General features: G+C 37.5%; 1 protein-coding gene and 1 pseudogene across 13 annotated transcripts in view; one reads left to right on the top strand and one right to left on the bottom strand.

Moving 5' to 3' along the window:
* Positions 1–18,243, bottom strand: part of ALMS1 (ALMS1 centrosome and basal body associated protein) — a 208,891-nt gene that overhangs the window by 46,175 nt on the left and 144,473 nt on the right. For all 13 annotated transcript variants that reach the window (XM_044392239.3, XM_044392227.3, XM_057308925.1 and 10 more), the window contains 3 exons: positions 17,152–17,322; positions 13,742–13,879; positions 9,943–10,113 (listed from right to left, as the gene is read on the bottom strand). In XM_044392239.3, the coding sequence (XP_044248174.3) occupies positions 9,943–10,113; positions 13,742–13,879; positions 17,152–17,322 (480 nt within the window). The remainder of the gene's footprint in view (positions 1–9,942; positions 10,114–13,741; positions 13,880–17,151; positions 17,323–18,243) is intronic.
* On the top strand, positions 10,908–13,297 carry LOC113269042 (aurora kinase A-like; annotated as a pseudogene).

Genomic DNA, 18,243 nt, shown 5'->3' with positions numbered 1-18,243 from the left:
TAGTTTAGTCTCAGAAAAACAGTGAAGGTAGTACAAATACTTTCCTATACTTCATACCCAGTTACTTCTATTATTAACACCTTACATCAATACAGTACATTTATTACATTTAATGAACCAATAAAGATGAATTATTATTAATCAAAGCCTACACTCTAGCTGATTTCTTTAGTTTATACCTAATGTTCTTTTTCTGTTCCAGGCTCCCATATAGGTAAACTGCATTACATTTAGTTATCATATCTCCTTAGGTTATTCCGGTCTGTGACAGTTCCCCAGATTTTTCTTGTTTCTCATGGCCCTGACAGTTTTGAAAAGTACTGATCAAATATTTTGATGAATGTTCATTTGGGTTTTTGATGTTTTTCTCATGACTAGACTGGCGTTTCAGGTTTTGGGGAGGAAGACTTTAAAGTGCCATTCTCATCACATGTTAAGGGTACATACCATGAGCATGACTTATCACTGTTGGTGTTAACTTTGATTACCTGGCTGAGGTAGTGTTTGTCAGGTTCTTCACTATAAACTTACTCTCTTTCCCCTTACTATGAGCAATCCACTCTTAACGAGGAAGGAGTTATGCTCTGTCTCCTTAAGGGTGGAGTGTCTATATACTCCATACATACTCATACATTTGGAATTCTGCACAGAATTGTCTATTTGCTCCCATTTATTTATTTAATCATTTATTTATATCAATATGGACTCATGGTAAAAAGTTGAAATTTCTTTAGAGAGATGTGCATCTGCTTCAGCCTTCAGGCGTATGAGTTGGCACTACCAACCTAGGGCTATTTTAAATAAAATTCTGGGCTGGAGAATTTTCAAGTAACATGTAGTTCATTGCACCAACAAATTGTACCACTCCAAAATTCTCAACGATAAACCTGCCCGAGAGCTGGTCTGCAGTTACACATTTCAGGATAAACTTGCCACTGCCTTCTTCCCCCCAAGCTTGTTACCATGGCTGACACAGGCAAATTTCCTTGCTTTTACTCTTTTGCACGGATGTGTTTATTTCTTATTTATTCTTTTACTTAGATTGCAGCCTACTGGAAACCCAAGCAAGATCTTTTCACTTTGGGTGTGCCCTAAGTTGTATAGTTTGTTCCCAACTTCATGTAGACATTAAAAATAAATCCCAGGGCAAGCCTCTTGGGTCCCCTCCCTCTTTGGAGCTTTGTAGTATCGCTCAATAAACTTTACTATCACTCAATAAACTGCTTTGCTGCTCACCACGGGGGGGGGGGGAAGAAAGAAAGAAAAAAAGAGGGAGAGAGAGAGAAAAGAAAAAGAAAAAAAAAGGAAAAAAATCCCATATCTACAGAATTCAGCTAAAACCCTTAGGGTGACAGTTAGCTTTAGTGCTTAATTATCTCTACAGTGGGTTCGGGCTTTCACTTTATTTTTGGGACCTGAAGATGCTTAACTGTCATGTCAACTCTGGTAAGTGTTAGAAGATAGTTTTGAGGAATGCCTGGGTGGCTCAGTGGGTTAAGCATCTGCCTTCAGCTCAGGTGTCATGATCCCAGGTCCTGGGATCTAATCCCACATCAGGCTCCTTGCTCAGCTGGGAGCCTGCTTCTGCCTGCTGATCCCTCTACTTGTTCTCGCTCTCGCTCTCTCTCTGACAAAAAAAATCTGAGCGAGTAGTCCAATGCAGGGCTTGATCCCATGACCCCTAGGTCATGACCTGAACAGAATCCAGGAGTTGGACACTTAACCAACTGAGCCACGCAGCCACCCCAGATACAGCTAGATCTTAAGAGGAAAATTTATGGTTGTAAATGCCTATAACTAGAAAGCAGAAAGATCAAGTAAAAAAACCTAAACTTCCACCTAAGCATAAGAAAAAGAGCATACTAAAACTAAAGCAAACAGAAGGAAGGAAATTATAAAGATCAGAGTGAAAACTAATGAAATAGAGAATAAAAAAGGAAAAAAATAATTGAAACCAAAGGCTGGTTCTCACAAAAAATTAACAAAATAGACAAACTTTAGCTAGATAAACCAAGGAAAAAACTAAGACTCATATCAAAAATGAAGTAGAGAACATTAGTACCAATTTATCACTAATAAATACATTTTATTTATTTACAGAAATAAAAAGGATTATAAAGGAATACTATGAACTATGTATGCCAACAAATTAGATAACTTAAATGGACAAATTCCATTCCTAGAAAGTCGTAAACCACTGAAAATGACTCAAGAAGTAATAGACAATCTGAATGGACTGAGAGCAAATGAAGAGTTTGAGCTAGTAATAAAAAAAAACTACCTACAAAGTAAGTCCAGGCCCAGACATCTTCACCCCTGAATTCTACCGAACATTTATTTTTTTTTAAAGATTTTATTTTTATTTATTCAACAGAGATAGAGACAGCCAGCGAGAGAGGGAACACAAGCAGGGGGAGTGGGAGAGGAAGAAGCAGGCTCATAGCGGAGGAGCCTGACATGGGGCTCGATTCCATAACGCCGGGATCATGCCCTGAGCCGAAGGCAGACGCTTAACCGCTGTGCCACCCAGGCACCCCATCTACCGAACATTTAAAGAATTAAAACTGATTTTTTATAAGTTCTTCTAAAAAATAAAGAGAAGGGAACACTTGTCAATTCATTTTATGAGGCCAGTGTTACCCTGATAATAAAACCCAACAAATACATCACAAGAAAATTACAGACTGAGATCTCTTATGAATATGGACACAAAAAGCCTGAACAAAATACCAGCAAACTAACATCTAAATATAACATATTATACACCTTCACCAAGTGAGATTTATCCCACAAATATAAGGTCGGTTCAATATCCAAAAATCAATCAATATTAAAACACAAAACTCACTTTATCATCTCAAAAGGCACAGAAAAAGCATTTAACAAAATCCAACCCCTCCTTCCCCCCCTTTCTTGATAAACACACTCAACAAACTAGGAATAAAGGGAAACACCTTCAATCTGATAAAGGGATCTATGAAAAACCCACAGCTAAAACCATACTCAGTGTTTAAAGACAAAATGTCAGGGGCACCTGGATGGCTCAGCTGGTTCTGCCTTCGGCTCAGGTCATGATCCCAGGGTCCTGGGACTGAGCCCCGCATCAGGCTCCCTACTTGCTTTCTAGGATCTAGAAAGTTCTAAGGAATACATAAAACATTTATATTAAAACTACTAAAATAAGTTCACCATGGTTGAAGGATAAAAGGTAAATATTAAAAAGTCAATTGTATTGTTACACACTTGCAAATAACAGTTCATAGATTGGAAGACTAAACATTATTTAAAAGGCAACAATTCCCAAAATGATCACAGATTCAACACAATCCCTACCAGAATCCTAGCTGATTTCTTTGTAGAAATTGCCAAGCTGATGCCAAAATTCATGTGGAATTTTAAGGGAACCAGAATAGCCAACACAATTCTGAAAAATAACACAAAGTCGGAAAACTCACACTTCCCAATTTCAAATCTTACTACAAAGCTATTTATCAAGACATTGTGGCACTGACACAGGGAAAGACATATAGATCAGTGGAACAGAACTGAGAGCCCAGAAATAAATCATGCATCTATGGTCAACTGATTTTCAATAAGGGTGCCAAGCCCATTTAATGAAGAAAGAAGTCTTTTTAACAAATGGTGCTGTATCATAACTGGATAACCACATGGAAAAGAATTAAGTTGGACCCTTATATACAAAATTATATACACTATATACAAAATTTAACTCAAAATGAATCAAAGACCTAAAAGTAAAACTAAAAGTATAAAACCTTAGAAGAAAACACAGGGATAAATCTTCATGACCTTGGATTTGGCAAAAGGTTGTTAGAACATGAGCAACAAAAGAAAAAAGAGACTTCATCAAAATTACAAACTTTTCCACTTTAAAGGATATCATCAAGAAAGTGAAAAGACAACCCACGCAATGGAGAATATGTTTGAAAATCAAAATTTTGATAGAAAAAAATGTATCCAGAATATATAAATAACTCTTAGAACTCAATAAAAAGAGAAATAACCCAAATAAAAACCACATCAGGTTCTGAATAGATATTTCTCAAAGGAAGATGTACAATTGACCAATAAGCACACAAAAAGATGTTCAACATCATTAGTCATGAGGGAAATGCAAATCAACAGCAAAATGAGATACCAGTTGATACCACTAGAATAGGTACAATCAAAAAGTCAGGGGGCACCTGGGTGACACAGTCAGTTAAATGTCCAACTCTTGGTTTCGGCTCAGGTTGTGATCTCAGGGTCATGGGATCAAGCCCTGAGTAAGGCTCTGCGCTCAGCTTGAGATTTTCTCTCCCCCTCCCTCCGCCCTTCCTCCCCATACTTGTTCTCTCTCTCCCAAACAAACAAATAAATAAATAAATTTTAAAAAGTCAGATAATAATAAGTGTTATTGAGGTTGTTGAGAAACTGGAATCCTCATATACTGCTAGTGGGAATGTAAAATAATGGAGCAACTCTGGCAAACAGTCTGAGAGTTCCTTAAATGATTAAATTTCAAGTTATATAACCCAGTGATTCTACTCCTTGGTATATACCCAAGAGAAAAAGAAAACATATGTCCACACAAAAACTTGTATATGAATATTTATACAGAAGCATTATTTATCATAGTCAAAAGGTAGAAATGACCCAAATGTCTATTAATGGGCAAATGGATAAAATGTGGCATATACATACAATGGAATCTTATTCAGCCATTAAAATAAAAAAATATTGATATGTGTTATAACTTATATGAACCTGAAAACATGCTGACTTAAAGGAAGCCAGTCACAAAAGTCTACACTTTATATGATTCCTTATTAATTATTGTATTAAGGGCCAGAATAGAGAAATCTATAGAGACAAAGTAGAGCAGTGGAGAGTGATGAGGGGATTAGAGGGGTGATAGCTAAGGGTATAGGGTTTGTTCTTGAGGTGATGAAAACATCCTAAAATCAACTGTGTTGATGGCTGCACATACCTATGACTAGGGTAAAAACCATTGAATTGTATACTTTAAATGGGTGAACTGTATAGTACGTGCATTATATATCAATAAAGCTCTTTAGAAATGTTCTATGGGCATCTGAAAAGTTTTAAAGATTTTTTGAAGCATACAGTATACATATCTATTAGATTACCCTCATTATTTGCATTATTCCCAGATGTATTTTTAACTATGCTTTTTTTTTTTTTTAAGATTTTATTTATTTATTTGACAGAGATAGAGACAGCCAGCGAGAGAGGGAACACAAGCAGGGGGAGTGGGAGAGGAAGAAGCAGGCTCACAGTGGAGGAGCCTGATGTGGGGCTCGATCCCAGAACGCCGGGATCACGCCCTGAACCGAAGGCAAAGACGCTTAATCGCTGTGCCACCCAGGCGCCCCTTAACTATGCTTTTTATAAAAAATTTCATTTCTATGATCTCTCACGAGGTAAGCATGGGTAATCAACCTCTCTACTATTATTCTGTATTGTCCATTTCTCCTTGAGGGTTCTCTAGAGTTTTGTTAGTTTACGGTCTGTTCTGCATTCCTCCCATCTCCAACCAAAGTTCCCTCTCCCCACTTAAGAATGTTTTCATTTTCATTTTATATATATTTTTATGCTAGTTCATGGTTGAAGATGTACGTGTTATAGCCTGATTGTGCATTGCAAATCAGTATAAAAATATTCCTCCTTGATTCCTGCAACACTTTGGGTGCTTCCAAATATTATGTTTCCAAATTTCTTTTTGATATGTCTCTAGTTTTCCTTTTACTTGCAACCGTTCTGAGTCACTTTGTTTTTAATGTGTCTGCTATATAGCATGGAACTGAGTTTGTTTTTTAACCTGAGTTTTTTTTAATTAATGAATTTATCCCATAAATATATATAGTGTTGTTTTGTTTTTTCTTTCTTTCTTTTTTTTTTTTTAAAGATTTATTTGACAGCGAGAGATGGAACACAAGCAGGGGGAGTGGGAGTGGAAGAAGCAGGCTCCCAGCGGAGGAGCCTGATGTGGGGCTCGATCCCACAATGCCAGGATCACGCCCTGAGCCGAAGGCAGACGCTTAACGACTGAGCCACCCAGGCGCCCCTGTTTTTTTTTTCTAATAGGCCCCACACCCAGCACGGAGCCCAGTGTGGGGCTCAAATTTTCAACTGTGAGATCAAGACCTGAGCTAAGATCAAAGGTCAGAGGCTTAACTGACAGCACCGTCCAGGGGCCCCAGTGTTTATATGTTCTCCATTCTCTGTTTTATGGTATTTTTTCCTTTTCAGATTTTATTTATTTATTTGAGAGAGAGAGGGGGGTAGCATGAGCAGAGGGAGAGGAAGAGGGAGCAGACTCACCCCTGAACAGGGAGACGGATGTGAGGCTTGATCCCAGTACACCAGGATCAGGACCTGAGCCAAAGGCAGACACTTATCTGACTGAGCCACCCAGGTGCCCGGTATTTTTCTTTTGTTACAGATTTTCTTTTTTCTTTTTCCTTCCCCTTACTCTGTTACTCCTACCATTTTTCTAAATATTGTAGACGTTTTATAGTTTTAATTCTTTTAGAAATAACTTTCATAATTTTAAATACTATAACTTACACATGTATTTCTTTTCTTTTTTTCTCTCTTTTTTTAAGATTTTATTTATTTATTTGACAGAGAGAGAGACAGCCAGTGAGAGAGGGAACACAAGCAGGGGGAGTGGGAGAGGAAGAAGCAGGCTCCCAGCGGAGGAGACTGATGCGGGACTTGATCCCAAAACGCCGGGATCACGCCCTGAGCCAAAGGCAGACGCTTAACGACTGAGCCACCCAGGCGCCCCTACACGTGTATTTCTTGACTTATCATCCTAAAGGATGAAAACAGCTCACTTACACTTCTTTTAGCCTGCCTTTCTTCTGCCTGTCTCCTTGCTGATTTTTCTTTTTGTTTTTTTTGCCTTGCCTTTTCTGTGTGGATGCCTGTACAATGTACTCTTTTTCTTTGAAGTTCAGTACTATCACCAACATATGTCTGGGTGTTGATTATTACATACAGATTTTTCCTTAGGACTGGGGTAGGTCCTTTTAAACTGCAGATTCGGTTTTCCTTATACATCTTATTTTTTGTTACCTTCTTTAGAGATACTAACAGTTACCACTGTGTTAAGATTTCTACTGTCATTCCTCAAATTATTTTTTCTAATTGCTTTCATCTCCTTCTTCTGTTAAAATTCTTTTCCTTCAATTTGTTCTCTGATCCCCTGAATCTCTTTACCTCTTGTTATTATCTAAACTTTATTTAACACAGCTCATGTCTTCTATAATTATTCATAGTGTAAAACATTAAGGAAAAAATTTCTTGTCTTCTAGAATATGCTTTTACAGATTGTAGTTCCATCTTTCTTCTCCAAGCTATGTCTCCTACACTACCCATTGCAGAGTTGCAGTTTTTTCATCTAATACATTTTTTTTTATTGTGGTACAAAACATAACATTAAATTTACCAACTTAACTATTTTTAAGTATACGGTTCAGCAGTGCTAAGTATATTCACATTGCTGTGCCACAGAACTCTAGAACATCTTCATCTTGCAACATTAAACACCATACCCACTAAACACCAATTCTCCCTCCACCCCCTCTACCAGCCCTGGGCAAATACTTTTCTATATTATGTTTCTAGAATTCTGACTACTTTAGATACTTACATATATGTGAAATATACAGTATTGTCCTTTTGTGACTGGCTTATTTCAACTTAGCACAACGTCTGTGAGTTCGTCTATGTTACAGCATGTGACAGGATTGCCTTCATTTTTAAGGTTACATTCTATTGGATGTATGTACCACATTTTCTTTATCATCTGTTGAACATCTGGGTTGTTTCCATAACTTGATTAATTGTAAATAATGCTGTGATGAACTTAAGTATGCAGATATCTCTGAGATGTTGCTTTGAATTATTTTGGATATACACCCAGAAGTAGGATTGCTGAATCGTGGTAATTCTATTTCTAATTCTTTGAGGAACCTTGATCCTGTTTTCCATAATAGCTGCAACATTTTATATTCACACCAACAGTGCACAAGGGTTCCAATTCCTCTGCATTGCTGGGACAATTACTTTCTGTTCTTTTTGTCCACATCCTAATGGGTATGGAGTTGTATCTCATTGTGGTTTGTGATTTGCATTCCTCTGATGATTAGTGATTTCAAGCATCTTTTCATATGCTTGTTGGCTAGTCATATATCTTCTTAGGAAAACTGTCTATTCAAGTCCTTTGCCCATTTTTAAATTGGGTTTCTTTGTTGTTGAATTATAGAAGTTGCGTGTATAATCTGGATATTAACCAATTACCATGATTTCCAAATATTTTCTCCCCATTCCCAAGGTGCCTTTTCACCCTGTTGTGTCCTTTAATGCAATTTTTAATTCCTAGTAGTATAATGCATTTATTTTTGCTTTTGTTGTCTATGCTTCTGGTGTCAAATCCAAGAAATCCTTGACAAATCAAATGTCATGAAGCTTTTCCCTTTTCTTCTAGAAGTTTTTAAATTAATTTAGCTCTTTTATTTGGATCTTTGATCCGACTTTGAGTTAATTTTTGTATATAGTAAAAAGTAAGGGTTCAACTTCATTCCTTTGCATGTGGATACCAGTTTTCTAACACCATTTGTTGAAGTGTTCTTTCTGCAGTGTGTAGTCTTGGCACCCTGTGGAAAATCATTTATCTTATATATTAGCTTATCTATTGATCCTGATGTGAGCAGCTGCACCCGGACTATTTTCAAAATACAATATGGACAGATCAGCTCTTTGACTTCTTTCTTTCCTTATCTAGGTATGTTCTATCTTCCTCTAAGAGGAAGTGTGACAGCTAGGTAGTAATGACTTATGTTCTATATCTTCTTTTATGTTAGAAATAGGGGGCCATGGTTAAACATGGCCTTTTACTTGGCTTTTACTATTATTTTTTAAAAGTTTGTATTGAGGCTCTTTCTGTCTTTATCACAGTCTTCTGGAACGCCTTCAGATTTTAGGTTTCCCCGTTTCAGTACTGAGACATGATACTTCTATTATTATCAGCCTTCAGTATTTATTTGTAATACTGTTTCTAAATTCACAGTATCTTCTCAGAGGTAACAATTATTTTACATAATGAAGTGATTTGCATGAAAAAGCAAAAAAAAAAAAAGAAGAAAAAGAAAAACCGATGTCTATTTAGATTGTGAGGCAATGTTATCATCAGAATAAAATGGGGAGTGCCTGGGTGGCTCAGTTAGTTGAGCATCTTGATTTTGGCTTGGGTCATGATTTCAGGGTCCTGGGATTGAGCCCCACATTGGGCTCCGCACTCAGTGGGGAATCTGCTTGAGGAGTCTCTCTCTCCCTCTGCCCCTCCCCCAGTTCCCACTCTGTCTCAAATAAATAAATAAATATTTTATTTATTTATTTATTTATTTATTTATTTATTTATTTATTTATTTATTTTCAGCCAGCAAAATCTAGTTTATTTGGGAATAGCAAAAGAATTCCAATTCAGGACAAGCAAACTATAGCAAACCATAGGCAACTCGAGAGAACAAAGGAGGAAAGTGTCCATTAATAGAGAAAAGGAAGAATTTGGAGGGGTTATTTTTTTTAATAATTTTTTTATTGTGTTATGTGAGTCACCATACAGTATATCCTTAGTTTTTGATGCAATGTTCCATGATTCATTATTTGCGTATAACACCCAGTGCACCATGTAATATGTGCCCTCCTTAATACCCATCACCGGCCTATCCCAATCCCCCACCCCCCTCCCCTCTGAAACCCTCGGTTCATTTCCCAGAGTCCACAGTCTCTCATGGTTCAATAAATAAATCTTAAAAAAAAAAAAGAATAAAATGGAAACACACAAAAGCCTTCTCTCTCTCTCACTCCTCTCGTACTCCCCTCCCCACCCCCCTGCCCCAATTCCATTACCTGCAATATCTATCTGCAAGGATTCTTTTTCTTTCGTCCAGGCTTCCTTAGGAACTGTCCTCTTACTATGGATCTCCTCTTTCTGTTTAATGGCTTTAGTGTCTGGCAGACTTTCAATCTTTATGTCCCGTGGTACAGCTGAGTCCTCTGCAGCAGCACGACCACCGGAACCTAAGAGAGGTAAATTAACACAGTATCCAGACAAGAAGTTGACAAAAAATATTTTAAAATACCTCTCAAGCATCTAATATGTGAAAGGCACTGCTACTGGTATTGAAGAAAAAAACATAAAAAGACCATTTAGAAATGTGTTTAGAAACTATTAACTCAAATTGGGGTTTAAAAATATACAAAAACATGGGGTGTCTGGGTGGCTCAGTCGGTTAACCATCCAACTCTTTATTTCGGCTCAGGTCATGATCTCAGGGTCGGGGGACTGAGCCCCGCATCAGGCTCCATGCCTGATGACTCCAGCAGGGGAGTCTGCTTAAAGAGTCTCTCCCTCTGCCCCTCCCCCAGTCTCATGTGCATGCTCTCTCTCTCTCCAAAATAAATTTAAAAAAATATACAAAAACAGATGTCATACAAAATAAAAGAATTACCGCATAAGAGAAAGAAGTATAGGTACTGAAAAAGGGAGAAACTACTTCTAGCTAGGAGGATCATGAAAGAATTCTAGAGTAACAACTGATTTGGGTGTTAGAAGATAGCTAACCTGGGATACACATTGAGACAGAAAGGGAAAGGCATTTTAGGCAAAGGTAACTACATATGAAAATAAGAAAGTCAGGAAAGCAACTGAACATCTAAGAAATAGAGCAAGTATATTATGGTTTATTTGAGTATAGAATTTATAAGGAAAAGAGTTGCCTAAAAAGTTGTTTGGGAGCTGATTTTACTATTCTGAAAGGCTGTACTAAAAGAGTTTAGATTTTATTCTTAAGGGCAATGAAAACTTTCTGATTATGAGATTAACAGGATCTGTTACTAAAACGGTCATTTAGCAACAGCAAAAAGGGGGGTAAGATTTTGAACTGTTGCCTAGAATACAACATAACTTATGAAAACAAGCAATACACAAAAAAAGAGAGGTGGCTAATTATGCTCCAAAATGTTTCTATTTATAATATTGGCAGAGACTACCAGCTGTCCTCTGAAATCCATTTTCCTTTCCTCTAAAATAAAACCTTGACAATAGAGTGGACAGGCTGAGGGGATCCCGTGTCCTTCAAATTCCTCCCAGTGAGTTCCTTCATGAGCACAAAAGCTCGTTTCCAGCCATTGACTACTTCAGATTCTGAAGCAGAAGCAATTACAGGCAACCAGTGTCCTTAGTCCTATCCCTAGGTCACTGAATAATACCCCAAAGAGCAGCCCTAGCCATCAGCCCTTGGAAATAATTCTGAAAAAGGAACTCATGTCAAAACAGTAAAATGAAGAATAAAACACACACACACACACACACACACACACACACACAACCCCCCCAAAACAATGGACTTAGGAAGATTTTGATTTGGTCGCCTGCTGGGTAAAAGAAATTTTGATAATGTTTATTTGCGGAGAGAAAAACAAAGCAAGTGTATCTTAGCTCTTAAAGTATTACTTAAAGCTCAACTGGAGAAAGTAAGAGGTAAGCATCAGCTGAGAAAAGCAGAAATCCAATCCCACCTTAGACATCCAAATATTTTCAGATTGTATGGCTACTTCTATGATGCTACTAGTTGACCTAATTCTAAAATATGTACCCCTTGGACCTGTCTATGGAGAACTTCACAAACTGTTAGTCTGATGAGCAAAGGACTACTACTCTTCTGTAACAGGACTGGCAGATGCCCTGTCTTACCATCATTCAAAGAGAGTTATTCATGGAGACATTATGCCAGAGAACCCGTTTCTTGAATCGACTAGAAAACTTAAGCTCACAGATTTTGTGTAGTCGGTATATGCCCTCATCCTCCAGAACCACCCACTTATTGCAGCATCCTGGACCACTTACCCCCTGAGACGAATAAGGGCCGAATGCATGCCCTTTAAGGGTGAATCTCTGGAGCCTTGGAGTTCTTTGCTATAAATAAGTTGGGAAGCCTCCTTTTGAGGCAAGTACATACCAAGAGATCTATAAAAAATATTCTAGGTTGAATTCCTATTCCCTGGCTTTGCATAAGAGGGAGCCAGGGACTTCTTTTCAAGATAGCTGAAGCATAACCCTAGCCAAAGGCTGACTCTCAAACAGTGTCCCAACACCCCTGGATCACAGCAAATTCATCAAAACTATTTAGATTCAACTTTGAATCTTTCAATCTTAAGAACCTGGTAAGGAGGGGCGCCTGGCTGGCTCAGTCGGTAGAGCATGCGATTCTTGATCTCAGGGTTCTAAGTTCCAGCTGCACACTGGGTATAGAGATGACTTAAAAAAATAAAATCTTAAAAAAAAAAAAAAAAAAAAAAGAACCTTGCAGGGAGAGAAATCCCTGAGCCAGGGCTGCTGTATAATCTGTCAGGAACAGGCTACTGACATTTATCTTACTGCTGCCTGCCTGCAATCTAGAGCACTACAGGGTTGGGTTTTTTGTTTTGTTTTGTTTTACTGAGCAGGCAGTACTTTGGTCTCCCCACTCAGAAAGCTTCACTTCAGTAAACATGATACTCTGAAATGAAAGAAGGCACAAGACTCCTGCTAACTTCATTGGTTTCATAATCTGGAGACGAGACTCAATTGTAGGCACCACACAGCCTGTTCTGAGTAAGGTGTCCTTGTGGAAGATGAAGCCGGGGTCTGACTGCGGGAAAGTGACCACTTTGCTCCAACTTGATCAGTTAAAGGGCCATGCAGTAACTTTCCAAATAACTAAGGGTATGTGTTACCTACTGGGTGGCCAAGCCTGGTAAAGCTGTCAGAATGAATATGGATGTGATTCTTTCACATGAGAAAATGAAGATTTTTGTATTTAAAAAAAATAAAATAAAACCTTGACTTTACTGGGCAAATGGTTACCAGAATAAAGATGATATTTCCCAGCCTCCTGGCAACACAGCTTGGTATGGATGTGTGACTAACTCTGGCCAATAGGATGGAAGGGGAATGGTACATGTAACTTTTGAGAAGTATTTAAAGAAGGAATATACTTTTTTCTTTCCCTTTTTTCCCTTCCGCTGGCTGGAATACAGGCCAGATGGCTACTGCATGAGAATGGAAGCTAAAAATGTTGGAGCAACAGGAGAGAAACAGCTTTGTTCCTTGATACACTGGAGCCCATATCTGGATTTTTACAAGAAAGTGAAATAATTTCCTGTCTTAAGTCAATGTTACTTTGTCTTTGTTTTCATCTCTCAGAGCCAAAACAAATCCTAACTTTAACATGCTATTATGGTCATTTTTTAATCAGCATAATCCCATTGAAGTAAATTAACTGGATAGGTACTTAAGAAGTAAACAAGCTGAATTCTTAGAGAAAAAGGTTTATGTACTACAATAGTATTAAAGAGTGAGCATCTTGTGGAACTGAATTTTCTTATCAGTAAAGTTTCTTTTATCAGTAAAGTCCATTATATGAATTTCCGGCAATGAGATTAACTTGTGTACTATAGTCACAAAGTTGTCCAGCAATGTCTTAAAGAGCTTTTAAAATGTTAATTTTACCTGCCAATCTATGCCAAAAAATTGTATCTAATATGCTATTTCACATATGAGCAAGACAAAGGCTGAAGACAGTAAGGGAACAGAGAATACTTTTCTGTCTACATTCATTTTAGAAGGCCAGAAGAAAATAATACACAGATAATTCAGTTCAGTTACCTTCAGTTGTTTTCTGCAAGGATTCTTTTTCTTCAGGTTGGGCAGCCTTAGTCACTGCCTTTTTATTATAGATCTCCTTTTTCTGGTTTTTATCTGAGATGTCTTCATCCCCAATGAGGGAAACTTGAACTTGGGCATCTGGAATAATGATTATCATGTAATTCCACAGAGAAGGAAAAGAATAAACACAATAGGCAAGTAACCCCCCCCAAAGTCTAAACAAAACCCCAAACCTCTTTATATATTAAGAAAAAAAAGCATCTCCTAGGCCCCATCACACCTTTTAAGTTGTGACAATTATGGTGGGTTTACAACATACAACATGAATTGGAAAGCTTTTCCTATTTTTCTGTGTACAACGATGGTTTAAATAAAATACCACTTTATTTTTTAAATATATTTTTTAAAGATTTTTATTTATTTATTCGACAGAGATAGAGACAGCCAGCGAGAGAGGGAACACAAGCAGGGGGAGTGGGAGAGGAAGAAGCAGGCTCATAGCGTAGGAGCCTGATGTGGGGCTCGATCCCAGAACACCGGGATCACGCCCTGAGCTGAAGGCAGACGCTTAACCGCTGTGCCACCCAGGCACCCCTATTTTTTAAACATTTTTTAAATTTAAATTCAATTAATTAACATTTAATGTATTATTGGTTTCAGAGGTACAGGCCTGTGATTCACCTGTCATATAATAACCAGTGCTCATTACATCATGTGCCTTCCTTAATGCCCATCACCCAGTTACCCCATCCCCCCACCCCCTTTCCCTCCAGCAACCCTCAGTTTGTTTCCTATGATTAAGCGTCTATTATGGTTTGTCTCCCTCTCTGGTTTCGTCTTGTTTTATTTTTTCCTCTCTTCCCCTATGATCCTCTGTTTTGTTTCTGAAATTCCACATATGAGTGAGATCATATAATCACTGTCTTTCTGTGATTGACTTATTTTGCTTAGCATAATACCCTCTAGTTCCATCCATGTTGTTGCAAATGGCAAGATTTCATTTTTTTGATGACTGAGTGATATTCCATTGTGTATATATATCACCTCTTCTTTACCCATTCATCTGTCGATGGACATGTGGGCTCTTTCCATAATTCAGCTATTGTGGACATTGCTGGTATAAACATGGGGGTGCAGGTGCCCCTTCAGATCACTACATTTGTATCTTTGGGGTAAATACCCAATAGTAAAATTGCTGGGTCATAGGGTAGCTCTACTTTCAATTTTTTTTTTTTTTTTGACGGAAAGAAAAACAGCCAGTGAGAGAGGGAACACAAGCAGGGGGAGTGGGAGAGGAAGAAGCAGGCTCCCAGTGGAGAAGCCCGATGCAGGGCTTGATCCCAGGACTCTGGGATCACGCCCTGAGCCGAAGGCAGACGCTTAACGACTGAGTCACCCAGGCGCCCCGACATTCAACTTTTGAGGAACCTCCATACTCTCTTCCAGACTGGCTGCACCAGCTTGCATTCCCACCAATAGTGTAAGAGGGTTCCCCTTTCTCCACATCCTCGCCAACATGTGTCATTTCCTGACTTGTTAATTTTAGCCTAAAATACCACTTTAAATGAAATCTGTTCTTCAGTGGTTTGACACAAGTTAAAAAAAAAAAATCAATGTCTTTTTCAAAGTATAAAAGTGGATATGAACAACTCTTTTCAGTTCTTTGGTTTATTCAAAGTTTTTGTCACTTATTGAGACAATTTGGTATTTCATATCATCCTAGAAAAGCATCTGTGCCATCTAGATTTTATATATAATATTCTTATCATTTTTAAAAATCTCCTGAAATTATATCCTTTTAAAATTGCTTAGTATTTTCTACTTTCTTTCTGTTTTTCTTGGTCATACTTGCTAGAGATTTATCTAACCTTATTGTTTTTTTTAAATCAGCTCTTTTCTTTCTTATTATATGAGAAAACAAGTGTAAAATAATATTATTAAATATATTAAAAATCACCAATAAAACAACTAGGATAACAGTTAATAGTGGTTATGTTTTTACAATGCGTCGAAAAGAGGTTCAGCTCATCACTAAGTATGAATATTTTTCAAAAAAGAAATCAGAAAAGCAACAGAGATTACTAAAGACATAACATAATGTGTCTACCAAAGAGCTTAAGAAACAGAACATTACAGATATGATTCCCTATGTAAAGCCTCAGAGATGCCATTCTCTTTTTAATAGCAACATTTATGCTGAATTTAGAGTTTATCAATTTCAAGGATGTTTCTGAATTTTTTTACTTTATTGCATGTATTATCAGCAATATGTACCCAAACTGGAACGTAGAGCTATCCTATGTTTAAAAATTGCCTTGGGATCAGCAGCACCTATTCAACTAATAGCTATGCACAGGAATAAAAACAGTAAATGGAATAAAGCAACGCAGGCAATTAGACATGTAGAATTTTCAGTTTCCATTTAATAAATACAACCATGTATCAACTGGGGAAGTACAATGTCAGGGATGCAGAGGAAAAAAATCAAGCAGGTCTCTAAAGATTAAAAAGTTTCATAAAACAGTGGGGCCTATATCTGGGGATAGGGTTGAAAATTCAAATACCCATAGTGACCAGACAGATAAGGTGGAATGAAGCAGACCAGCTCTGAGAAGTGTGGGGACTTGAAGCAAACACAAGAATGCATATCTTCTCTGCAGGGAACAGCCATGCACCAGGGGCAGGTGATTATTGCCATGGGGGAATGCAAGCTGAGTGCAACCAGATACTCTGATTTTTTCAAGGGAAGCCCAAAATCTTATTTTTCAATGTTGGGAGCAAAATGAAAAGAAAATTAATTAATTAATTAATTTTTAAAAGATTTTATTTATTTATTTGACAGAGAGAGAGACAGCCAGCGAGAGAGAGAACACAAGCAGGGGGAGTGAGAGAGGAAGAAGCAGGCTCCTAGCCGAGGAGCCTGATGCGGGGCTCGATCCCAGAACGCTGGGATCACACCCTGAGCCTAAAGCAGACGTTTAATGACTGTGCCACCCAGGAGCCCCAAAATGAAAAGAAAATTTAAAACATCAGGTGAGCCATATACTTTCTTGCAAAATCCAATCTATGAAAATATTAGTTTGTACGATCAGATAAATTCATGAAGCAAATTTAATCAAGATTTTCTATGGATTTGTTTCTAAAATATACCTGATTAGATATTATTTCACTTCAAAAATTACAGTATATTTTATTTCCCATAGTGAAAATAAAGTTATTAGGTTTAAGAAATCTGTGAAGCATTTTAAAAGATTTCATAAATATTTTAACTTCTTGTTTACACCCAATAAAATCGCTAACAGAAAAGTTTGTATAACACCAGAAATAAGATAAAGACTGGACAATATTCTCATTTAGGATAACCAGAAAAAAAAAAAAAGGCCACAAAATATACAAAGCCAATGCATTACCTGCATTATCTTTCTGAGGGGGTTTCCCCCCCACGGGCAAGGGTGCCTTCACCACTGCCCTCTTACTGTAGATCCCCTCTTTATGTTTCATGTTATCAGTGACTGGCAGGTCATCATCCCTCGTGCCTAGTACTTCTGCCGGGAAGTCTGGAGCAATGGCATCATTGGATCCTACAGAAAAGTGGCAAAGTAGTATAATTAACACAAACGTAGATATGAAGTTGAAGAAAGACAAAAAATTTACCTCTTAAACTGCTTCTATTAAAAAGGTACTGCAATAGGAATGTTGTAATGTGATCAGAAGGCGATGTCAGTCAAATGGAAGCTGTCAGACACGTATAACAAATTGCAACAATAGACGGTGGAGAAGCAAACGACAGCAAATGACAGAAAATATATAGAGTATCAGTTCAGAAGAAAGACAATTTCCAGTTCAGGAAGTTTTTTAAAGAAAGAATACAAACTGTAACCTGGAAAATATGTAGGCTTTTTGAAATATGCAGAGGAAGGAAGACAGACATTTTAGGGAGAGGTGAAGCATGAGCAAAGACAAGGAGGCACGAAAGCAAAAAGTATGTAAGAACAGCAGCCACTTTGTGGTCAGGCCAGATTACAGAATACATTAAAGAAAGCGGTGGGAAATACTAAAAAATAATTGTTTGGGGCAAAATTCAGCAGAGCATGGAATCCCAGGCTAAAGAGTGTACAAATTTTATTGTACATGAAATGTAACATCCTCAAAAAATTTTTAATAAAGGGAAAATGTAATCAGCTATGTTTTAGGAAGATTAATCCGGCAACAATACAAGACACAAAACACTGAAAGGAAAACCTTATGTGATAAAGAAATACAAGATCGGAAAGTAATTTTATTTTCTTTTAAAAAACATCTCAATATTCCTACGTCCACTGGTAAGAGAAGTTTATCCATGCCATAAAAAGAGGTGAAGTACATTTCTGAGCACCTAAAACATATATGACAATAAGAGCTGAGTATCAGTCTCATTAGTACAGTGCAAATGTAATTAAGTCATGAAGCATTTTTTAGGACAGATTGCAAGGATCCTACTAAGTCTGCTGGGTTATATGTAC

Source organism: Ursus arctos, unplaced genomic scaffold (genome assembly GCF_023065955.2).
Source record: "Ursus arctos isolate Adak ecotype North America unplaced genomic scaffold, UrsArc2.0 scaffold_8, whole genome shotgun sequence".
Lineage (NCBI taxonomy): Eukaryota > Metazoa > Chordata > Mammalia > Carnivora > Ursidae > Ursus > Ursus arctos.
The sequence above is the reverse complement of the archived record's forward strand: the minus strand, read 5'-3'. Positions and strand labels throughout refer to the sequence as shown.